The sequence below is a fragment of the Vanellus vanellus genome (genome assembly GCF_965231255.1).
Source record: "Vanellus vanellus genome assembly, chromosome: 15".
Classification (NCBI taxonomy): domain Eukaryota; kingdom Metazoa; phylum Chordata; class Aves; order Charadriiformes; family Charadriidae; genus Vanellus; species Vanellus vanellus.
The window spans coordinates 9,035,075-9,060,568 of NC_138920.1; the positions used below are offsets into that span (position 1 = coordinate 9,035,075).

A 25,494-nucleotide genomic window follows, 5' to 3' on the forward strand; every position below is an offset into this window, starting at 1 on the left:
CCCGCGGCTCTCAGAGGCGCCGCAGGGCCTTGTGGGAAGACCCTGGCCATTGGTCGGTCGCCCCCGCTGGGGAGCGCGGCAAGGATTGGCTCGCGGCGGAGCGCGTCGGGGAAGGAGAGGCCGCTGATTGGCCCGGCGGCCGAACGGTGTCACCGCCCTGCGTGATGCGGTCACGGTGCCGCCGCCGCGCCCTCTCTCCGCGGTTTGAATGTGAAGCGCAGCCGGAGCTCTCGGAGACGCTGCCGCCGCCGGGGGGAGTCGCCAGGTGAGGCTAGGCCGCGCCGCCCGGCGATGCTGGCGGTGGGGCGGTCCCGCAGCCCGGAGGCCCCGCACGGCCCGGTGCCGGCCGCCGCTCCTCTCCGCGCCGGGCTCGGGCGCTGGGCCCGCGGCGCAGCGAGAGGCGCAGTTCACCGTGCTGGGGTGCTTCCGCCCGCCTCTCACAGCTCGTGATTGGCCCGCGACCTCTGGGGTTGTGCAGCGTCTTCCTCTCATTGGTTTCCGCTGCTGCCAGTCTGGAGCTGGCGGGGAGGGGGAGGGGAGCAAGTTCGTCTGAGAGCGGTCGGTGTCGTTCGGGGCTCCGCCGCCGCCGCGCCGCCAGCCCGCGCTGCCCTGGGCCCGGCCCGGCGGGGGTGGGCAGGCTGACCTGCCTCTGGGCCCGCGAGGCGGGGGCCACAGCCGAGCCGCGCCGCCGCCACATGAGGCAGCGTGAGCGCCGCCGCGGGGGAGGCTCAGTCTGGCGGCGGCGGGCGGGACGGAGCGGCCCCATCCCTCGGATAAACCGCCTGGCGGCTTCGGGCCGGACAGGCGGCGGGGATAGGACCGGGGAAGCGGCGGGGTGTGCTGGGCCGAGGCGGCGGGAGGGCGCTGGGCCGCCCCCGCGGTAGCAGGAGGGGGGACGGCCCCGCTGGCGGCCGGGCCTGGAGGGCTCCTCTCCCCGTGCCCGCCGAAGGGCTCCGGGCGGCCGCCCCGCCTCACTCGGGGGGTCGCCTCTTGGTGTGAGGGGGAACGGCGTGAGTGGTCGGTCGGGGGCTGTGGTGGGTCCCGGCTCCCGAGGGCAGCGGGTGCATGTCTCCCGACCCCCGCGGTTTGGTGAGGCGGAAAGTGAGCGGAAAGATCCTCGGTCCGGTGTAAAGATAATCTTTCCCATAAAACCTGGACCATAAACATCCTTAGGCACGTCGATGGCGTTTGGCGAGTTGCTGCGGTGAGCGGATACAGCAACAGAGTTCTCTGAAGTTCTTCGCAGCGTAAGGCTTGGAGGACTGCTGCTTTTTGGGGTTGGCATTTTTTCCCCTAAGCGGTCTGTCGTTAATTTGACTAAAGTAGTTAATGAATGAAGCAAATCATATGGGTTTTCATCTGCAGAAGTGGTCCGAAAATCTCATTTTCTGTGGCATTTCCAGGAGGCATACGTCACAACGCAGCAAAAGACATCGTATCACTCTAGCAAGTACCACCATATTTTTTTTTTAGTGGAAAACAAAAGAAATTAATAGCTAGAGGAAAAGAAAGAAATAAGAGTAAGCAGGTAGCGGGTGAAAATATTTATCCTTTTGTATGAGGGATGGAGCAATGGGTTCAAATCTTTGCATTTGGCCTTCAAAGGAAACTCACAGTCAGCTTGAGGTGTATATTTTTTACACGGGTCCCTATATTACATATGTATGTGAGGTATTTGTAAAAGGCCATTCAGGATTGCCATCTCCTCTTTCACTTTGGTTTCCCATTTGAGTTAAGTTTAGTCTTCGTAAGTGATTTCTGCATGGGTTTGCACCTCAGCCTTACAAACTTCCTTGGGCCAGATAATTTATATTTTTTTTAATTATGAAAAACTAAGTATTAGTTTCAACATCACAGTAATGATGGATGAGGCCATTTTGTAGAACAGATGAGCCAGCTGTTATTAGTGTTGTTTGCTTATGCTGTACTTTATTGAGATTTTGTTAGTTCATGTGAATCGGTGAACAAGACTACAGACAAGTAAACCCCAAAGAGGGAAGGGGGGTGAAACATGGGAGGCAGGGCTCTTTAGGTGGATTTGTACGTTTTTGCAAAATCTGTTGGATCTCAATTACTCATTAACATTCATTTAATTCAAGAGGATACTGTTGCGCTCTTTTTTTAATGGTATAGATGCCATAGTTAAAGTAAAAATTGTGGCATTAAAACTCATTGCCTTTTCAAGCATGCTTATATAGAAACTATATTTATTGCACTGATAATCAACATGGAGTAAATCCAAAGCAAGACAGACAAATTTCAGTCTATCTTGCCAATTAGAAACTTCAGAGAAAAAATAGAAATCTTTGCTTCCTCATTACTTCTGTAGTGAGTGAACTGTGCTGCTAGTGGTAAGAAAGGTGGGCAGAATCAATGATGAGGTCCTGAACAACATGTCCATTAAAGCATGTCTTGCTACTGTTTTAGTGTTACCTTAATTTTAATTATTCCAATTAAAGCTGTGAAGTTAATATATTACTGTGGTAAGTATGAGAATGTGTGGGAGGATTACTAGAGAGGAGTAATTTAGACTTATTGCGCAGAGTTATTTTGTAATAAGTATTGCAGTTTGAATTAACTCCCATCCTAATCTAAGTTAATTTTACAGGGTGGACAAACCCTCTGGCTTTGCCCAGTCTTTTGTCTCTTTATAAAAAAGAATTAATTTTCTGTGGAGATTTTCTTTGATAATGCGTGTTTAATTTTAAACAAGCCTTGACTCTCCAATACGCTTATTGTTCTATTTACGATTATGTGGGGCAGGACTACGCAGCTTTTTCAACCAGGAACGGGTTTCTGGGGCTGACATTGGTTCTCAAAAGCAAACCCAAACTCCTGTTGTCCTGGAGTTACCCTTACCTGAAAAGGTGAGAGATCATCTTTTGGCTATACCTGGTTCATGATTTGCTGGATGTGTGATCCTGTTCCAGGAGTTTGGTTTCAATAAACTAGACAATAACAGTTAGGTGTAGCTGAAGAAATTGAATGTTTTCTGTTTTGTGCTTGGTGCACACTAGCTGTTGTTTTATTGGATGAGACACGTAAGGTGGGACCATGCTTCATGAGGTGTAGTCAAAAAGAGGTGATGTGTGTCTTCTGTGGAAACTAGTTTTACGTATGTGTAGCTTACAGGATAGATTTTTCTAATCTGTATTTATAACAAAGCTACTTGTGGGTTTTAGGTTCTGCCAAAATGGAGCTGAGTGATGCGAATTTACAGACTTTAACTGAGTATCTAAAGAAAACACTAGATCCAGATCCCGCTATAAGGCGTCCTGGTAAGTGATTCTCATGAGTGATGAAAAAAAGTTTAGTTTCTTTTTGACTCTTCTGTCTGTGTATAGCAAACTTCAGTGGATGTTTATGCAATAACCTCTTTGCATAAGCTCTCAGTATCCTTTTTTAAAACAAAATAAACCGCCAAACCAGGGATTGATGTAAATTTAAATTTTTTGCTTTTTGTAATTTTATTTTCCTGTATTCATGATTTTTTTGTACTGTTGTTATTTAAGACAGTGCTGCTGCTCACAATAAACCAGGATTTATTTCCATCAGGTTATGGCTTTTAAAAACGGTGAGGAGGAGATATTTCCACATCCCACTTTGAATTGAGAGCTTTTGTTAATAATAGCAGAAGCATTAAAGAGCTTAGTAGTAAAGAAGCTACAGTACCTTTGGTTAGACTTGTTCTGTGTTTCTCTTCTCGTGAAACTCTGGGGAAGTGTTCATGTGTTGATTATTTTAAATAAACAATTGAAGAATCCTAGGACTCCCATTAGAAAAATCGGCTCAGCATTTGCTAACCTTAGTATATTCTCTTACAGCGGAAAAGTTTCTTGAGTCAGTTGAAGGAAGCCAGAATTATCCATTGTTACTCTTAACGTTGCTGGAGAAATCACAGGAAAATGTCATCAAAGTTTGTGCGTCTGTAACATTCAAGAATTATATTAAAAGGAACTGGAGAATTGTAGGTATCCTAGTGAGTAGTTGTGCTAAGATTTAATAATGCTTTTAAGGTACAATAAGACATTCTGCAGTAACCTTGAAGAATGTGTGTATGTCTGTCCTCTGTGATAGAAATTAGATCATTCAGAGAACAAACACAAGGTGTAATTTACTGATGAAGGACTAAAACTTGGACCGTTGGAGTCCATTCTATAAAAAAAAGCTAGAGCTGGGCGATAAAATGATGAACAAATAATTTTCTCTAATAGCGTATGCATATTTTGCAGAAGCATAATACTTAAAGCTCATTTAACTATCAGTAATATATTTAGTAATATTATTTAAACTAACATGATTGTGAATTGTCTATGTACGAGCTGGCCGATTTGGCCTGTATCTATTGTCATAGTGTTACAAACTATGTAAGCTTGTAACTAGTGTTACAAGCCAGCGCTGCAGCTGAAAGTGATGATACTAACTTCCCTTTCATGTAAATGCGTCTGGGGCAAAGAATAGTTTGGGACAGTTTATTTTGGTGGCCTTGCCAGTTTAACACTTGTAGACGTAAACTAGAAGTGTTGCCATTTAATCCCATTTTATCCTTTGTTTTGAAGACGTCAGAAACATTTTTGATCAGAGCTTTCAGCATTCATGAAATTGAATTTATGGTAGAAAGTATTATGTTTGAGAGCTCAGCTCCTTCAGCCATGAGAGATTTTAATTGATACTGTTTATACTGTGTCTCACTGAAAGTACTGTTTGTATCTGAAAATTATCAACTAAACTACTATATATGTAGCTTTACTACAGCGAAACTGGTATTTCATCATTACGTCTTAGCTGGTACCTATTTACAAATTTGCATGTGATTACCCCCCATACTAATATTAAGAAGCTATAGCAGCCCTAGTTCTGGTTATGTCTGATCAGATTAGTGCATTCAGTCTGACATGAAATTTCTAGAACTTTGTTTCTGTAATACTACGTTCTCAGTCATTTCTCCCAAATTGCATTTTATCTGTAGTATATTGTAAGTAGAAATAATGTTCTGTTATGGAAGAAATTGTAAGTGGCTTCCTTTTTGTGCATTGCTGATGTAATTCAAGATGAGATTTTGTTTTGGAGTAGGTGGAGATGCTATGCAAGAAGTGCATCCAGGGGACTGTTACGATTGCTATGTGGCTTCAAGCACATTGTTTTGTCCAAAATTGAAGCTTTCATTTCAAGAGCAGCTGTATGAACATAAAATACAGCCCTAAGGCTAGCTTACCTAGATCATGTGGTTTAATTTAGCAACCTTGGACTTGGCTGATACAAAGCAAGTGGAAGTAAAAGGGTTTTGCCTGTTCAAGGACTGGGATTTGGTAGAGCCCAGAGAGCCAGGTACAGGGCACTTGTAAAGAGCAAGAAGAGTCTGCTTTTTTAATTTATTTTTGAAGTACGTACAGAATACTCATCTATGTGCTGCCTCTCACGTCTTGGAAAAAGGTCTTGTTTCTTTGAAAAATCTCATAAATATGTCCATAGTAGGATTTGCTGTTGCTGATCTCTCCACCACCTCTGTCCTCATCTATCTAAATGCATAGCAGCGAGTCTTGCCTCCCTACTTGGAACTTGCTTAGTACAGTTATTGCTGCCTTTCACATCATATAAACTTGTAAAGCTCGGGTTTTAAAGATCAACTTATTTTTGTGGGTTTTTTTAATGTGTATAAATAATGATTCTGTACATTCTTCTGATTCAGTGCAATGTGATAGAAGCAGAAAAGCAAGTTCTTTGTGTCTTTTGTAACTGCTTGTTTATAGCTAAACATAACTTGAAATTTTGAAATTACTAAACTTTGTTTAAGTTTATGGGAAGGTGGTGAAAGGGAAGTAAGACGGAGGGTAGTAGTGCCATCTGGTTTAAGCATCTTAAGGTCATTGAATTATTCTCTGGAGGTGCTTAGCACTTCTAACTGCTGGATAATTTCTAGGTTTCTTAACTTTGGTGCTGTCATCACAAATAATGTGACTATCACTGCTGTCACTGGTTGTTGACAAGCCTCCTTATTTTTTTATTTCTTTAGTAGAAATTTTGTAGTTGACTACCACTAGGCACTATTAACTGATTGATATTTTGAACTGGTTAGATAACTCTCAATGTTATGGTTTTGATGGTGTGACCTGCACCCATCTTCATGCACAGTTTCTAGAAAGTATGGCTTGAGGCAGCTTGCACAAAGTAAATCTTTGAGGTTGGCAGAAGTGAGGACAGAGATGTGGTTTGGTGAGTTGGAAGAGGAGACTATTGATTAAACTTATGTAAGTTGTTGGCATATGCACCCACTCTTACGATGGCTGAATTGCTGATTTGAAAAGTCACTATTAGAGAAGGAGAAAACTATTTCAATGTTTTACAGAAAGATGTAGTTTCTTTCAGCTTTTTTGAGGTACTATTACTAATGACCCATTGTAGGCAGTCTCTTTAACAGGTCTTCCTCTTAGTTTCTTTAATTATGTAGTAGTTGCATAAATCAGTATAAGCAGTTGGTTTCTGAAATGCTGATACTTGCTGATTGCCTAGAGTATACTGATATGCCCATGACTTAATTATTGTTTTAATTTTAGGTTGAGGATGAACCGAACAAAATATGTGAATCAGACAGGATAGCCATTAAAGCCAACATAGTGCCCTTGATGCTTAGCAGCCCAGAACAAATTCAAAAGCAGGTAATATGTTAATTCCTGGTTATATCCACGAGACTCTCGAAGTATTTTAAGTGCATCTGGAGGCTCTGATTATTGGCAGAGCTCAGTTCCCTTACCAATGACGTCATCCCAATCCAAGTAAGGTGAAGTATATTGTCACAGCTACTTCTGCCTACTTTAATTTTGTAATTTTTTTAAGGCAATTACTGTATAACCTTATAGCTCAGTTCTAGCATTAGGCACTTAAATATGGTAATTCCAGAAAGTGACACTGTGTGTACACATTGGATTTAAAGTGAGATTTATTTATTTGTGGTGAAAACTAGTCGATATTTAACTCAATGATTTTTGAATCTGACAAGAATAATGAGCATTTTTCTTAGATGTTTGCAACATCTGACGTGACCACTGTGTTTTTTGTAATGAGGAGCCTGGTGTGATATCACATAATGGTTATGTTTCCTTTCCAGTTAAGTGATGCTATTAGTATTATTGGTCGGGAAGACTTTCCTCAGAAATGGCCAGACTTACTGACAGAAATGGTGAATCGCTTTCAAAGTGGAGATTTCCATGTCATTAACGGGGTCCTTCGCACTGCTCACTCTTTATTTAAAAGGTATTGGAAATAAGGGGGTTAGTATATGGATTATAAATTTCTGTTCAACTCTAGATTTTTACCGTTAGACTTAATTTTATAGATCTACAAAGTCTACAGTTGTGGCTTCTACTTATGCTTACTGACTTTTTAATAAGAACTTAAGTGTTTGTCAAATTGTACGCCTTGTATGGTATTCAACTGTGTTGTTTATTGTCTACTTGACAGTATTTGTTTCAAGGTTCAACACAAAAATAAAATTGTATGAAAGTTAATTTAGTAATAAATGTGAAGACTGTATGCTATTTTTTGTGTATTTCTCTTTCACTTGTCAGGTACCGCCATGAATTTAAGTCAAATGAATTATGGACAGAGATCAAACTTGTCCTTGATGCTTTTGCTTTACCCTTGACAAATCTCTTTAAGGTATTTCTTTTTGAATCATCTCTAAAACAAGTTTAGCATTCTGAAATGCTTGTTGTGAGTGCCTGCAAGATGAAAACTTAAGAATAGTTGCTTTGAAACTGTTAATAAGGTTCAAACTAAAGTCAGGAAGTGAGACCTGGCAAGATTGATAAGGGGAACAAAAGGAACTGTTTTTTCTGTTTGTTTGTGGGTTGGTTTGTTTGTTTGTTGTTTTGGGTTTTTTTTTTTAAGTGTTATGGGATGCTTTTCAATACCTCTTGTCAATGTGGGGGGCTGTGTGTGTGTGTTACTTGACTGAATCTCATGTCTTTTTCTAGGCAACTATTGAACTTTGCAGCACACATGCAAATGATGCTAGTGCTTTGAAGGTTCTCTTTTCTTCTCTCATTCTAATTGCGAAGCTGTTCTACAGTTTAAATTTTCAGGTGAATCTCCTTGTTCTGCTAATAGTTTTGGTTTGGTCTCATACAGCTGTTATGTTCTGATTTATATGATCCATTTGAGGCAGCCTTTAAGGCCACGCTTTATCGCAAAAATAAAAGTTGACAGTCTGCATCAACACTGGAGTAAAGGCACAGTAAGGATGGGGTTAATTAACATGTTAACTTGGCCCTATGTAAAGAGAAGTTCAAGAGAGTCTAAGCTCTTGTCATAGCAAGGAGGCGTTGCATGGGTAGCTCTCCGAGTATGAGCTGTGAAAGACAGAAGTCAAATGCCTGAGTTTGTACTCACTGTGCTGCTTTATAAATATGTCTGTACTGACGTGAACTCGATCATGTAGATGAAAGCCAGTCAAAACTAGTAGTTCTATAGCACTATCGTAGCGAGTAATTCTGGTAGCAGTGTGGGTATTTTTGTTTTGAAATCAGATCTAAATGTCTAACATTATTAAATAAATGCACTATCTGAAAAATGGTAAAAAGATACTTTGCTGAGTTGACATATATTTTGTGTCTCAACACAAACATAAGGCTGTGAAGTGTGCTGATCATGCCTTGGTTGCTTGGGCTATTCTTCCATACCAGGCAAAAGAGCAAGCTGGAGCTGAAAGGAAGGCTTGTGCTCTCTTGTTCTGAGAGTAAGAGGCAATAAGTTTCTTTCTTTATAAAACTGTAGGTGTAAAGGGTGTAAACAACTAGTATATTTGGAAATAGTGTACTCCAAAGCCTCTGTGTGGAGGGTTTTCATTTGGGAGGAGGAGGAGGGGGTAGTGTTTAATTTTGAAGATTGTTTTCTACACTTTGTTGTACCTCAGTAGACTATAAGGTAGATACATACTACTTACAATGTAGGTATGTTATCTAAGCAGTGCAATCAGAAATTAAAATGTAGATTTATGCTTTTCCTTCACAGGATCTTCCTGAGTTTTTTGAGGATAACATGGAAACATGGATGACAAATTTTCATAGTCTTTTAACTTTAGATAATAAACTTTTGCAGACTGATGTAAGTACTGCATAAACCACCTGGTCTTGAAACAGTTGAACATAGAAGGCATAACACCCCTAAGTACTTTATTTTAGCATTTGCTGTCTTTGTCTAATTATAAGACGTAGTAGTGTCGCAGGTGAAAAATGATACCAAGTCATCAAAGCTCAAATTAATATTGTGCATGCTTTCTGCATTTCAAATACTGATGTCCTCCAGATACAATACTATAGTTTGCCACATGATGGAGCCAAAGCAACTCTAAATTTCTTTACAATATATAGGGAGGCATATTAAGTGTATCCTGTGCTATAGTTTCATGGTTGTTTTAGGCTAACACTGCTGCTAAAAGAAGCTTTGCTGCTCATTTCTCTTCACTTGTGTCTGTGGGTTATTGCCCAGCACAGACATTCATGCAGATGTGTGCTGAACTGAGTCAGGAAGTGATATGCATTAAAACTGGAAGGTGGGGATTGGCAGGGGGAGATGGAACTGGGGTGCTGTTTCGTTGTTTCTTTTTTTTTTTTTTATTTCAGCTCAGTTTCCCAATTCACTTTGCTTTGTGGCTCCACAAGCATCTGTGCTGGTATGGGGAAGGGGAGGGAGCTGCTTTTACAACTATTCCAATTTAAAGTAGCAAGATACGATGTCTTCTAAGCATATGATTTCAATATCTTTTGGTGTTTTTTGTATTACATTTAGAAATTAATCTCATGTCAAACTTTATCAGGTCTAAGTGATTTTAAGTGCATTGTATTTTCATTTGAAATGTAGTTATGATTTATAACTTGCAGTGCAGTTCCAGTTCAAATCAGCAAAATACAGTAATTCTAGGGATGTGAGAGGGATTTCTTTCACCTATTTAGAACATGGTAAAATAGTAGTGTAAATATTTCCTTCAAATATGTTGGTACTTTTAATGTTTAAGTGGTGTTGAAGTTTGGATGTTTAAGTTCTTAGTTTTGTTTTATGTGAGGATGAAGAGGAAGCTGGATTACTGGAACTCCTGAAATCACAAATTTGTGATAATGCTGCTTTATATGCTCAAAAATATGATGAAGAATTCCAGCCCTACCTGCCGCGATTTGTAACAGCGATCTGGAATCTGTTAGTCACAACGGGCCAGGAAGTGAAATATGACTTGGTAAGTTGTTATAAACTGATCTTGTTAAATTTAATAATGAATTGTAAATCGGTCAGTCATGCTAAAACTCTGTGCTCTGTTTGTCTTGTTCTAGCTGGTTAGTAATGCAATCCAGTTTCTGGCCTCAGTTTGTGAGCGACCACATTACAAGCATCTGTTTGAAGACCAGAATACATTGACAAGCATCTGTGAAAAAGTTATTGTTCCCAATATGGAATTTAGAGGTAACTTTTTGAGACTTACTTTTTCAAAGGCACAACAAAATCTAACTGTAATTAGAATGATATGTGGCTTTTCAGGACTAAGATGTGAGGATTACCTCTTGTGTATGTTAGTACTAGATTCAAACCCAAGTTTCTACAACGGATCACTGTCTTAGGGGCTTTGTAGAATTGTATATCTAATAATTTTTCCGTCTTCCTGGGATCTCATATTGAAAAGTATAGGAAGTCTATGTTATGTGCCACTAATAACTTTTCATGATTAAAGTGAGTATTAGAATAATTCAAGGAGTCTAAATAGGCTTGGATGTCGGGCCTATGAAATGTTGTCTATTTTGATGAGTTTTGATGGGCTCATATTGATCTTAGTATCTAAAATGCAGTGAAGATGTATTGCAGTGATAAGAAGCTTCTCTCTTAAGTCTATGGTTCTGGAAGCCTCTTTAAATACACTTAGTGTTGAGTATGGTCTATCTTTTTTTCTGTCTTTTTTTTTTTTTAAATCAGGGATACATAAGCTCATGAGTATATGAAAGACTAATTTGTGAGGCAGCAGCAGGCTAAACAGGCTAGTCTGGATATTTCTGGTTAATTTCTATTAACGTTATAGAAAAGTACTTGGAAAAAATAGCAAGTTTATAATAATAAACCTTTTTTACCACCTCACCTTACTTCTATGTATTTCATATTTTCAGCGGCTGATGAAGAAGCATTTGAAGATAATTCTGAAGAATATATAAGAAGGGATTTGGAAGGATCTGGTAATCCACAGATTTATACTAAGAATACTTGGTCTTTAAATATAGCTCTAAAGAGCTGAAGCAATTTACTGAAGCTTTCATAACTTATTTTTTAAATAGAGAAGGTTCGCCTCGCCCCCCCCCCCCCCCCCCCCAAAAATGATAAAAAACTAGATAAAATCTTTAAGTTTACTGTCATGGTGTGCCTATCACAGTGTCTTTTTGTTTTGAACAATGTTTTTATAGGGTTTTTTCCTTAATTGGATTGGTATGTCTCCTGCACTGCACACATTCTCGTTTCAGCAAATATAGCCTGTAAGTCAATGCTGAATAGTGGCCACAGTTGTGTATTTAGTTCCTATGTGCAGAGTTTTAAATAACATGGAGAGACTGTGCCTGTATTTAGTAGTCTATCATGTTAAAACTGAAATTCTGACTGGTGTTGCATACAAATCTGATATCAAGCCAGCTGGACACCAGCCAGCCCTTGCACGCCAGCACTGTGTTCAAACCAATACAGTAACCGTCCTGAAAACACAGCGCTCTGTTAACAGAGATACTTGATTTTTCTTCATTGTAGCTGTCTGGTCTTCAGCCACGTTAGAGCACAAGTGAACCAAATTAGATCTATATGAACATTTCTGTGTATGCTGTTCTGTGTCACAAACAGTTTCCTGACTTACACTTTTAGATTAATGACACTTCATAGTATATTTAAGAGATTACTGTACACTTGGAGCGGAGGACAAAAATTGGAGGAAAATGTTTTTGAACTTTTTTCAAGCAAATGTTTTTCCATTCTTATCCAGGATCGGGAAGAAGTATTGAGGCAAGAAGTATTTGTGTTTTTCAGAGATTATTTTAGAAATGTACTCTACTGCATTTAAATTGACTTGGTTTATTTTCCTGCTGTTGCTTCTGTTAGTATATTGTATTAAAGGCCAGCTGACTTCTTTTTTTCCTTTCTTGAAACAAGGAATTTTTATGGATTTTTTTTTTTTTCCACAAAAATATACTGATTCAGTGTGGTGGGCCAGCAGCCTAGCACCACAGAGCACCTTGCTTGCTCCCCACCATAGAGCAACGGGATGAGGGAGAGAATGGGGGGGAGTAAAAGTGAGAAGACTCATGGCTAGAGATAAAGACAGTTTAAGTGAAAGAAAGAGGAAGGGGGCGGGGGGGGGGGAGTGCTCAATGACTCACCATCTCCCAGGAGTAAGCTAATGCCCAGCCTGTCCCTGAGCAATGGCGACCTCCCGAAAAACCCTCTCTCCTCCGTTTTTATTGCCAAGCATGATGTCACATGGCTTGGAATATCCCTTTGGTCAGTTTGGATCAGCTATCCAGGCTGTGTTGCCTCCCAACTGCTTGCCCACCCCCAGCCTACTTGCTGGGAAGAAAAAGGAGAAAGCCTTGACACTGCAAGCACTCTTCAGCAACAGCCAAAACACTGGGGTGTTATCAACAGTTTTAGTCGCCAGTACAAAACAGAGCACCATATGGGCTGCTATGAAGAAAATTAACTCTGTCCCAACCAGATTCAGCTGTGTAATTGTCAACATAGTAAAAAGCCTCCCCCAGCATGCTTACTGAAATTTTAGAGGGCAGTAAAACCTGTGAGTACGCATGCAGCATTGGTAGGTGTCCAGTCCTGTTTTTGTTGTACAAATGGCCCCTATTATGACAGTAAGTAAAAGATTTAAATGTGTTCTTGTGCATCAGTGTGGAGGATTGAAGGTGTGGCTGTAACTTGAGAAGCTGTACATTATGAATATATTACTATTATTATTATGTTTATTAATATGACAGGCTGTATACTTTCTCACATCCAAAGAATCTTTGGTTCTTATGCAGATATTGACACCAGGCGCAGAGCAGCTTGTGATCTAGTCAGAGGCTTGTGCAAATTTTTTGAAGGACCTGTGACAGGGATTTTTTCTGGATATGTTAATTCTATGCTGCAAGAATATGCAAAGAATCCATCTGTTAACTGGAAGCACAAAGATGCAGCTATTTACCTTGTTACGTCTTTGGCATCCAAAGCTCAAACACAGAAGGTACTTTTACATTCTTTTCATTTTAATCCATATGCATTCAAGTATTATAGTGTATATGAGGACTGCAATTCATTTTATGCTGCTTCAGACCGGGAGTAACTGTATTTGTAGTAGTTTACTGTTGATGAGATTAAAAGTTGTCCGTTATACAATCCTATCACAGTTGGTAATTTGGCAGTATCAGATCTTCAGGTAGATTGAGCCAAGTCAACAACCACACGTGACCTTTTGGCAGGTCTTATTAGCATGTGTGAAGCAGCCATACAAAGAAACAAAATTAGCTTGTGTCTAGAACCTCCGAGCTTTTAAATGGTACTGAGCCAGAGTTTGTAAGCCATGAAAGGCTAAATTTAGCTTTACAGAAGAAGATCAGAAGTGTTAAGCAGACTAGAAGGAATCTAAGTGACTCTTAAAGTTCTTGTCATTATATTTCCCAATGTTTCCTGTTACTTGAGTGTTTATGATTTGGAAATGGCATGTGAATGCTGTTGATGGCTAGAAATGGATCTCATTAATTGTCTGGGAGAAAGCAACTAATAGGCTGGATACATTGAAAGGCCACACCTGAGCTAAGCTGTATTTGGAAACAGTGGCATTGTATCAAATGTCCTACAGAACAGATTTTGTTATGCTAATAAATATTTTAAATGTTACTACAGTTCAAATCTCAGTGGCTTTACAAGACAGGTTTGAGGCAAACACAGTTGTGCTATAAAAAAACATGTTTTACAACATCTTTAGGTAATTTTGCTGAAGGTTCTCAGTCTTTCCCTAAAAATCTAGTTGTATAGTACTGCACAGCAATTGCTAATGGTAGTGATGCGTAATGTGAACCGGAGTCTTCTAGCAATTAAAACTGCTAAGCTGTAAGTCTTTCTTTCTATGTGTTGTTTAGTGGTGAAAATGGGATAAGATCATTTAGAACACCTGATAAATATCCATCTGAAAATCCTGTTTTAAAAATCAGTTGCATTTTTCATAAGAGAAAACTAAGTAGTTATTATTTTGCCACTCTAACTCAGAATTGCAGTTTGAGTCCTAAACTTCTCCTTTTTAAAAGGTCTATCACAAAAAAAGTATCAAGTTAGTAAGTTTTTGATATTTTCTATCTAACATTTTCATTGATTATTACTGTGTTACGTGCTATTATTCCTCAAGTCAGAGCTGACAACTTTGAACCTTGATAGTGCTACAGTTGAAACCTAGACACTAAAAACATTAAGAACAAGAAATTGGATGGTGCTCTGCTAAAGATACAACTTCAACAATCTCATCACATGCATGAACGCTTTAGATTCCTTTTATTAAAAGCACTTAAAAATGAGTAGGAAAACTAGCTGAATGTCAGCATCTAAAACCCGAGTTGTTTGGTTTTTGTTTTTCTAGCATGGAATAACACAAGCCAATGAACTTGTTAATCTGACAGAATTCTTTGTGAATCACATTCAACCTGACTTGAAGTCTGCTAGTGGTAAGTTAATATTAATTTTGATGTGGCATTTCTTGTGATATATCTACAACCTTGACAGTGACCATTGTTTCTTAAGGATCAGGCACTCATGTATGAGCATAATCTCTGAAACAGAAGACTGTTCACACCTGGCACACAGGAATTAATTCAAATTTGTTTGGCCTACAATGAACGAGCTTTTAAATAAAGGTGGATTACCACATCCTATCTGCAAGATCAGAACATGTACACACATGGTTTCTATCAGCTACATGCTCAAACTTGTTGAATCAAAGTAATTTGATTTCTGTGTTTAAGACCTTATGGCAAACTTCTATGCTGTACAAAACCCTGAGAAATTAAAATAGTGAAGGCTAGATCTGTATCAGCCTATATTGATGAGATTACGGATGTCTAGATTTAAGCCATATAATTTCATGTTATGCTTCAGCAATTATCTTACGATATTTGGAACATAGTGCGTTGTCTTGGAATATGTAATTGGAAGCTGGTAAAATCAGAGTCAGAAGGGGAAATTTCACGTGAAAGAGCTGGACTGTATACTTAATGGTACCGGGGTGTGATTTGTACCTAAGACTGACATTCTGTCTAACAGAGCCCATACAGAAACTAAGCAACGTAGAAAAATATTGTATGTATTATTTTTGAGGAGGAAAAATCATGACTGAATATCAACTCTCTATATAGTATATGTTCAGTAATCACATTTATATGAAAAGTATCAACAAAATTTGCGTATTTTTCTGTTGCAGTGAATGAATTCCCTGTGCTAAAAGCAGATGGTATCAAATATATCATGATTTTTAGAAACCAAGTAAGTTTTTCTTTTATGGTAAAAACATATTGTAGTTTGTTACTTTATACTTGCCAAGCCTAATTTATCTTACTTGGCCATATGTGAACTCAACAGGTGTTTGATAGTCATATATGACACTTCATGCTGAATTTTTAGTTTTGAAAGTAAATTGTATTGTTATAAATATCCAGTTAACATGTAGTCTGTATGCTACATCCATATGCTGTGGGAGCACTGAACATCTTGGCATGCTTAGTTCTGTGACACACTCAGACTTTTTCAAGTGAATGTTAGTCTAAATATACTTGATTGCTCGTATCATTGCAGTAGTTGTTAAAGAGAGTACAGCAACTTTGTCCTTTACCTTTTCTGATTTGTGAGATGCAGTGAGAAAATAAATTGAGTGTTTCTAAATTTTAGATGACCTTTGTTCATCTCTTACGAAATGTCTGTAATCATTTTTTTTAAGCTTGGTATTTTTTTAGTTGCCTGTTAAGATCAAGTAAAATGGAAAAAGAAATATACATTGGGAATATATACACTTACTGGCAACTATAACAATCATGTTTGGGGGCAGCATACAAGCGATGACAGAAATAGTACCCCTTGGTTGTCAAGGTGTGATTTGGCAACTGGAGGAGCCTTCTAAGATTTGTTCCTCTGCCAAGCTTTCAGTTTGCATCTGATGAGCTTAGAGTGGTTATGCTCCAGTGTTGAACCATCTGTATTTTTATGTAACGTATGTATAATTTGTTGCTATATTTTTATAGGTACCTAAAGAACAACTGTTGGTATCTATTCCTCTCTTAATCAATCATCTCCAAGCAGAAAGTATTGTGGTCCATACTTACGCAGCTCATGCTCTTGAAAGACTGTTTACCATGCGGGGGACAAATAATACCACCCTGTAAGTTTTCAGACACAAGTAAATTCATTGCTACATAGGTTTTGTCCATTAAGGATGAGAAATATCTGTTGAGAATCTTTTACGTTTTAGTATTACAATATTGTAAAATGCTTGTAGTTTGTGAATATCTTCCATCGTTAAAGAGCTGTGTTTTACTTAACAGCATTACAGCTGCAGAAATGGCACCATTTGTAGAAGTGCTATTAACAAACCTTTTTAAAGCGCTGACGCTTCCTGGCTCATCTGAAAATGAATACATTATGAAAGGTAAATGCTTTGAGTTCTGCAATGTATGAGTAACTTCGTTAACTTGAGGTAAAGGCTTATAGTTACAGGGTACTGAAATTCTTATTTGAAAAACCTAATTTCTGCAAACACGCCAAAGAGGTATGCACAGCCTGCAGTCATTTACCAGGCTGTATTAAGTCATCTTTGACTAAGTTTATGGTACCAATGAAAGACACTAAACATGATGGTATTGTTCTTCCTCAAATGGTAGTCCTTGTAGTCAGGACAGCTACCTGAGCAGTGTCAGTAGGAGATCCGAGTGGGTTACGGCTAATAGTATGCCAAGATTTGAGACTTGCTCAAGGTAAATGATAGTCTGTACAAAGTTGCTTAATCTTCTGTGCTTCATCTATAGAATGGGGATAATGAGGCTTTGCTTTATCCTTTGTCATGATTATAGATTGATTGCTCTTGCAGCAGGTGCTCTTTCTTACTGTACCTAATTCCTTGGGATCCGATTTAATAGTGAAAGGTAACGGATTTAGGCATATGAGGGTGACAGAAGTGTACGTTTGTCTCCAGAAGATAATACTTTCAATTTATTTCCAGCCATCATGAGGAGTTTTTCTCTGCTACAAGAATCCATAATTCCATACATCCCTTCTGTCATCACACAGCTTACACAGAAACTGCTGGCTGTCAGTAAGGTAAAGCAACAGGCTATCTGAGCAAAGTGTCCGCCTTTTACCTTTTAGAGCAATCTTTCTAAAGACTTATGTATACCTTGTTGTTTGTGTTCTGTTAGAATACTGTAAATTGTTCAATATTTTCTGACTAAAATAAGTTAAAGCAGTCTTCAAGTGAATTACTGTCTTCCTTTTAGGACGTACTTTCAAATCATTCTCCCCAGCTCTCATCTGAAATTTGGAAACAGCACATGAAATATTTTTGTAATACTAGTTTTATCTAGTACAGATGTTTGCTTGTGCAGAGGCCACCATTACAATAATCTGTTTTTTCTCACAACGCCTTTATTCTTTGTCCATGAAGCTTCTGAGGCTAATATTAAATTTAGGCACTGAAGTGTGGATTTAAATTAAATAAATTACCCTCTTGCTTTTGGTGGGTAAAATTCTCTTAGTTTTTTGTGCAGCCTGGACTAATATTCTTGAATGTTGACATTAGGGAATATTTTAGAATACTTTAATGAACTATCCAAAAAACTTCTAGTACGTGTAGTTTAAACGTAGCTGCAGAGTTTAAGAAGTTTTCAATAAAGAACTGACTAGACACTTACAGGATTCAAAAATAATTTTTTTCCAGTTTTTGTTTTGTGATCCTTTCACTGCTTGCTAGTTTGTGTAGAGATTCTGAAAAACACTTGTCTTTAAAATATTTTAAAAAAACACCTCTCCTTTATGCTTTAAAGGTTTTTATGTTTGCTTTTATCTATGGAATTAATTTCATTAGCATATTAATAAATAAGTCATAAGTACATTTATTCCCAATTGCTACAAGTTTTTAATTTCAGTTGAAATTTTAAAAAGATACTTTGCTAAATAAGTGAGTTGGCCGCAAGTTTGGGTTGATTTATCTGTTTATACCTTGTTTTCAGAATCCAAGCAAGCCTCACTTTAACCATTACATGTTTGAATCAATATGCCTGTCAATAAGGATAACATGCAAAGCAAACCCTGATGCAGTTGGAAGCTTTGAAGAGGCTTTGTTTATGGTGTTCACTGAGATACTACAGAATGATGTGCAAGGTAAATTAAAATCAGTAAGTGCTTGTGCTCTCTCTATTATAATTGGTTGCTATGATTTACCTTATGGCAGTTTTTCTGTAACACAGGAAGTCCAGTGAGAACACAGCATGTCCACAGTCCTAATAAACACTTTTAGGAAGCATCCGGGTTGTTCTGTAGGGTACATAAACTGTATTAACTTTTAAAACAAACTGTATTTTTAAAATACCTAAAAATCACCACCCCAAAGAGTCTTATTACTCTTCTTAATTAATATTGCGTTGTTTCTACTAGTTTGTTTTCCATGTTCTGAAACTTTAACAAGTAGAGGAAATAGAAGTTTGATATATACAGTGCTTACAAATTTTTGGAATATTTAAATTTGGGAAGTGATAAATTTCTCCAAGGTTTTATTTGTTGGAATCTTTGTGTTAATATCATAAAATTGTAGGTTCAGTCAATAGATACGTGGCTCTTACGAATTGACAGTGACCATATTTTCTGAATTTGTAAACGTCGTCATTTCTTTTCCAGAGTTCATTCCATATGTGTTTCAAGTGATGTCCCTACTTCTGGAAATGCATAAAAATGAAATCCCATCTTCTTATATGGCATTGTTTCCTCATCTACTTCAGCCAGTATTATGGGAAAGGACAGGAAACATTCCTCCTCTGGTCCGACTCCTGCAGGCTTATTTAGAGCGGGGTGCCAATACAATAGCAAGTGCTGCTGCTGACAAAATTGTAAGTTGGATTGATTTAGTTACAGTATATGCCTCTAGACATGTTGATTTAAGATTAAAATTATAAGGAACTCTTTTCTTTAGGGAATAGCTGGATTTGTCAGAATGCATGCTTGTACTTCAAATTAATGGTGCTTACGTAGAAAGACAAAAATTACTGCGAAGGCATGCTTTTTGGATGCTTTTCCATTTCCTGGATCAGATAAATCCTAGACTGTCATGCTTTTTTTTTTTTGTCAGTTAAGATGTAAAATTCCTGCACTTAATTTTTGCAAGCAGGTAAGTTTCCACAGTTTTCCTGTCTCATTTACCTCATGTTGAACACTGTATCGGGAAAACTCAGAGGTTCTGTTTAGAACAGTCTTCAGACGAGTGAGTGAGGAGAAGCCAAAATGTTGGGGGATCTGAGGATTAGTGAATTCAGTGGGAGATTTATTCTGCATACTTAGCTTTTGTTATTTCTGCTGCATGATCTGCTATAGTCAGACTTGATTAGACAATGCCATTGATGAAGCAGACATGCGTGTTCAAATTGGCTTTGGTGTTCCTTTGATCAAGGTTAATCTTAATGCTCAAAGCAGCTTCACTTGGTCCTGATAGAAATCTGTCTTCCTTATCCTTAACTGCAAAAAAAGAATCCTGGTTTAGGTTATGAAAGCTTTTGCCTTGGTGTATGCCTTAGATGGTGGTAAGGGCCAACTTTGTGGTAGGTCGCATGTGAAGAACTGTTGTATAAAGTTCTATATTTGCTTTGCTTACAGCCTGGATTGTTAGGTGTGTTCCAGAAGTTGATTGCCTCTAAAGCTAATGACCATCAAGGATTCTATCTTCTAAACAGTATTATAGAGCATATGCCTCCGTGAGTATGATTTGAAATTGCATTCAAAACTAATGTCTGTAGACTTCAATTTTTGGTATGTCTGTACAGAACTGAAAAATGTCGCATTTATCAGTAAAATAGATTTGAACAATTCTATACGTGTTTTTCTGTGAAGCGACATTAGTAAAATCCTAGTATGGGTTGAATAACTGTTCTTTTAAATTTCCAGTGAATCAGTTGACCAGTACAGGAAACAGATCTTCATTCTACTATTCCAAAGACTTCAAAATTCCAAAACAACAAAATTTATTAAAAGTAAGTTCTTTGCTATATAAAAAACTTCAGTGCTGGTGATGCCAGCAGTTAGAACATGCAGCTGTGCTGAATAAGTATCCTATCATGTCCTGTGATTATGCAGATGAAGGGACACTAGTGACTGTTAACATCAGTGACTTGCTTCAAATTATTTGTGTAATCAAGGGTGGCATATAGAGCACTCGCCACAGCAGTTGACACTTATTTCATGAAGACTGAAGGAATGGAGCTAAAATTAGGGAAAGGACTTGTGTATTCCTCTTGACTTTCTTACTCTGTGTGATATCATTAATTATCTGAAAGTGTCTCCATTTAATCCTCAACTAATACTGACAAACTTTCACTCCCACAGAATGCAATAACACTGACCACACTTTCTTTTGTTATATATAGTTGCATTTTATTACTGTTAAATATTCTATGCATTTGTGTCATTCTGCCTTAACGTGACTGAATTTACTGATAAGGTTTTATGTTAAACTAGCAAAGTTGTGACAAATTATTGAAATACATATTCTGGTTATTCCTGCTGTAACAGAAAGATTGTCATACTGATTAAATTATTTTAATGATTCCAAAACTACACAAATTATGCAACATCTATTATTTAATCCTATAAACGCTGATTAATGCCACCTGATAGGAGCAAGAATGATAGGATTGCTTATAATGGTCTTCCACAAACAAAATTTAAATGGTGCTTTTAATGCATTGCATCTGTGCTCAGGTACAAAGGCTGTGCAAAGGGGTTCATAACTGATCTGAAAACCTGCACTGCATGAAGTTTTTGGCTAAAAGTACTGAAGAATTCTTTTGGTCCTTGATTGGAAAAACTTGCAAATAGCTTTTCTAATGCTGTATAACTGCTGTAAGGGGGGGAAAAGGACTGAATCTTTCCTTAGTTGTTTTATGGACTTGTTTTAGTGTGTTGCGGTACATGAAAAGATCAGCAGTTTTTAGACAATCTTCAAGGCAGCAAGTTAATGTGCTTCACTAAAACAGCATTTATAAAGATTGCCGTTTCTATCCCCTTGAAAAACTTGTTAGAATGTATTTTGCTGCTGACTCTAAAGCTATTCTTTTGTTTTAATGTTGATTTTTAATTTTACTTTTGTCTTGTTACAGGTTTCCTAGTCTTCATTAACTTGTACTGCATAAAATATGGGGCATTAGCTCTGCAGGAAATATTTGACAGCATACAGCCAAAGTTAGTAAGATTTATTTTTTTTTATTTAAGACTGCTATGTCATTTTTATCTTTTAAAGTAGGAAATAGTTTATATTAATCTCCTAAGCAGATCATAAAAAGGAAGGAGTGATGTTTTTATTATCCCGTTGTGGAAAGCTTGTATGCTTAAATTTCTACCAGGCACCTACTGCAACAGGGCAGCATCATGACAAATTATCTGCTTCATCTTGTTTCTAGTTTTCTTTTGTTACCAAAAGGCTGATAAAGCTTTCTAATACTTTTTCTTTTAATGTCATAATAGGATGTTTGGAATGGTTTTGGAGAAAATTATAATTCCTGAAATCCAGAAAGTGTCTGGACAAGTTGAAAAGAAAATCTGTGCCGTCGGCATTACAAAAATATTAACAGAATGTCCTCCTATGATGGACACTGAGTACACCAAGCTATGGTATGTAGAACACTTCTTCGAGTCCTGCTAGTGAGGCTATTTGATTTTTTGAAAACACGAGCTATTCTCAAAATACGTTCTTCAAGTAAACTCTGTTGTGATTTCTTCAGGCCTGCTATTGCGATGAGGCTGAGTTTCAGGCTTTTCATACCACTTCCTTTTCTCAATAAATAAAACTAGTTTCAAAGCAGATGCCAGAACTGGTTTGAGATTTTTATGACGGAGGTAGCACTGACTGGGCTATCTAAGACTGCATTTAAGAAAATACATGACTGTCTTTTAGCGTGTGTTCTTTCTGAAAAGCTAGGCCCAGTTTTGACTTCCAACTGTTCTACTAGTCAGGAGAGCTGACAGAGAGACTGTAAGATCTTAGCTTGACAGTAGAATTTTGGGGAAAGTTATCTGGGAAGATTGTAAGCCAGCCTAGCAGTGTAGGCTATCAGGTAACCTGAATGTAATGACAATAACTGGATCCCTGACGTAGAGATTTTTATTTTTTTTTTTAATGTACTTAGTGAAAAGGTGTAATCTGGAAAATAGTTGCTTTTCTTAGGTATGTTTCACGAGAATTTGAACTGATAAAAAATAAATACATTGTTCATGCTTTTAATGTGAGCGCCTACTACACAGACTCTTAGTTCTTCAAATCCAGCTTAGATTGGGCACTTGCAATTTCAGTAGCTAAGCAAGTGCCTGCAAGGGCTGAATTGTAAAGTGTCCAGAGTCATTTGAACATTCTTGTAAAATACACCTTGTCCTAACATATTTTAATCACTCCAATTTTATCATCCCTTCTTTACATATAGGACTCCTTTGCTGCAGGCCCTCATTGGCCTCTTTGAACTGCCTGAGGATGACACTATCCCTGATGAAGAACACTTCATTGACATAGAAGATACTCCAGGATATCAGACTGCATTCTCTCAGCTAGCCTTTGCTGGAAAAAAAGAACACGATCCTGTAGGTCAAATGGTGAACAATCCTAGAATCCATCTGGCACAGTCTCTTCACAAACTCTCTACAGCATGCCCAGGCAGGGTAGGTGACTTTTATACATGGCATGCGAATGCTAAATTCTACAGAGAAGAAATGCTTTTTTGATAATGGGTCTCTCTTGCTAATGTTTGATAATCAGCGAAATGAAGTATGTCATAACCAGAATGTTAGGTATTGCTCTCTTTTAGTCTTTATGGAATATAGCTTTTGTAAGGCTTTTTTTAGTAACCTTAGAAAGGCCATATTTTCACATCACTTAATTTAGCAATAAACTTAAATATTTCACTTCTTAAATGAAAATTTATCGACTTGTAGTTATATAACTAATACTCGTCTCCAGGTCAATTGTATGTACTCAGGAAATTACAGGCAACTCACATTAAATATAAACAATTAAAGTTTACGATTAGCTATTTTAAGCCATAGCGTCTTTGTTTTATTCAAGATTTTGGTAAGTACAGGTTGCCTATATATGAGATCTGATGTTTGCTGCATTCAGATACGTGCTTTAATAACTGAAGGTTTTCTCTTCTTTCATATTCGATTCGGATAAGTAGTACGTAAAACTGTCAGCATCAGGAATTGTAATTCCAGCAACTGCTTTCACAATGAAAAACTGCTGTTCTCAGGATGTCATTTGACTTTGTACCATATGTTAACACAGTGATCAACAGGATATAACAGTAGTTTAATGTATACACATATTGACACTTCTGCTCTATCGTATGTTTTAAGGTTCCATCAATGCTGAGTACTAGTCTGAATGCAGAAGCGTTGCAGTATCTCCAAGGATACCTCCAAGCTGCAAGTGTGACACTGCTCTGAATTTGCATATATTCCACAAGCAAGATCAAAAGGTGTTTTGTTATACAGAAGGTTGACAGTGACTTTTTTATAGCAGAGCTCAGACAAAATGAAAAATGCCTACTTGAAAATGTATTGCAGAATCCATCTTGTAAAAGATAAATGTGGCTTTAAGCAGAAACTGAAAGAATTTGGTGGTTTGTGTACCATAGATAAAAGGTGGCTAACTTCCATTCCCAGTTTAATGTCAAAGGGAATAGTCATAGCAGCTTGTTATGGGATTTATTTGAAATCTGCATCTGCAGTGTTTGGATAACACTTTGAAATGTACGGAGAGCACTGGCTGTAGAAACTCACTTCGGTCACTAAAATTCCTTTTCATTTTGATGTTGTCCTTTGTATTTCTTTTGTCTTTCCTTAAACTTTATCTAAATTGTGAATAAATAAGAAGTACTTGTTTAAAATGCCTGTCACTGTGCGCTTACTGTTTTAGAAGAATGTAGTTGGTTTAAAAAAAGATGTTTTAAACTTAGGGTAGAATATAAAATAGTGGGACTGTGAGGATTTTTCTTTATCTTAAGTAATAGTTTAAATACTTTGTAGGGTTGTACAGAGCAAATGTAAAACTGGCCTAAGATCCAAAGTTATTATCAGTCTTGATGTTCATCAACAGGTGCACCCCTTCTCTTTGGACAAGACGTGTCAGTATAGTGCGGTAAAAGCAATTAATATACCCTCTTAGAGTGGCTATCAGTCTCCAAGTGGATTTTTACTGATATACTAAAACTGAAGCAGTGATCTTAATGAGTTATGTTTAACTTGGATGTTCTCCCTGTCTCCTCATAAATATGCTGATTCTGTTTGGTAGCCTCAAATTCTAAGCGCATCAGTTTACCTTGTAGTTATGGCTGTTTAAGTGACTAGTGAAACGCCTGAGCCTTACTGAGTTCTCGGATGGCCGGGGCGCCAAACTGCTAGACCGTAGGCTTTTGGAACACTGGTACTGCAGGGGTATAAATAAATCTAATTAGAGAGACTGAAAAACTCCTGAATAAGAGTGAAGTCTCAGACTTATGTGATATTAAGCAATGTCATACATGACAGATGTTTTTAGTTACTTGTCCACAGAAATTCTGCAGATGACTTGAATCGGGGCTGTTTTTCGTAGTTAGAGTGCCTGTTGAAGTTGGGCCTTGTGTCAGGAAAGTTACTGAATTTACTGAGGGTGAAACATAGGGCAGAATCAGCCGTCTCAGCTCTTCCTTAGTATTTTTGGCTGCCATATGAGAGTGCATGCTGGCCATATCTCTTAACATATAAAGAAATTAGTTGCTTGTTTTAGACAATGGATTTAAACTACTAAGTGCCTAATACTATATTAAATGAGTCAGCATCAACAGGTTTTCCTGAATCTGGTCTGCAATGCAGTGTCAGACCCTCCTTGTTCATAGGTACGAAGTGAAAGCAGTTCTCAAGAGGGAAATAATACAGTGGTGATAATGAAAAGCATCTGCCTTAATGCTGATGAGAGAGACTGTGATGTGTGTTACAAGTTTGCCGAAGCGCCTTGCAGAATCAATTTCAATAGACAGGCTGAAATCACATGGGAGATGTGTGACATTTGCAAGGAACTGAATGCCTACCTCGAATGTCAATGTTAATTGAGCTGTGGTCATTCAAAACCTGCAAGCCAAAAGGATACTCTGAACTCTGCAGCTTTGTCTTTTTCCTTGGATAATAGGGAGAACAATTCTACAGAGAACTTGCAGACCTTTTTATCCTGTCAGC

The 25,494-nt window shown here is 38.1% G+C and overlaps 1 protein-coding gene across 1 annotated transcript; it reads left to right on the forward strand.

Annotated features, from left to right (window-relative positions):
* Positions 1-216: 216 nt before the first annotated feature.
* CSE1L (chromosome segregation 1 like) lies at positions 217-24,164 on the forward strand. Its single transcript, XM_082490914.1, has 25 exons — positions 217-265; positions 3,183-3,278; positions 3,825-3,967; positions 6,555-6,656; positions 7,106-7,251; positions 7,566-7,656; positions 7,974-8,081; positions 9,010-9,102; positions 10,061-10,228; positions 10,323-10,452; positions 11,145-11,210; positions 13,044-13,246; positions 14,633-14,717; positions 15,470-15,531; positions 16,284-16,420; positions 16,584-16,687; positions 17,258-17,355; positions 18,264-18,414; positions 18,928-19,136; positions 19,897-19,994; positions 20,185-20,270; positions 21,396-21,477; positions 21,760-21,906; positions 22,713-22,944; positions 23,638-24,164. Exons 2-25 carry the CDS (start codon positions 3,194-3,196, stop codon positions 23,725-23,727), a joined length of 2,916 nt encoding a protein of 971 aa, XP_082347040.1. The 5' UTR covers positions 217-265; positions 3,183-3,193; the 3' UTR covers positions 23,728-24,164.
* Positions 24,165-25,494: the final 1,330 nt, after the last annotated feature.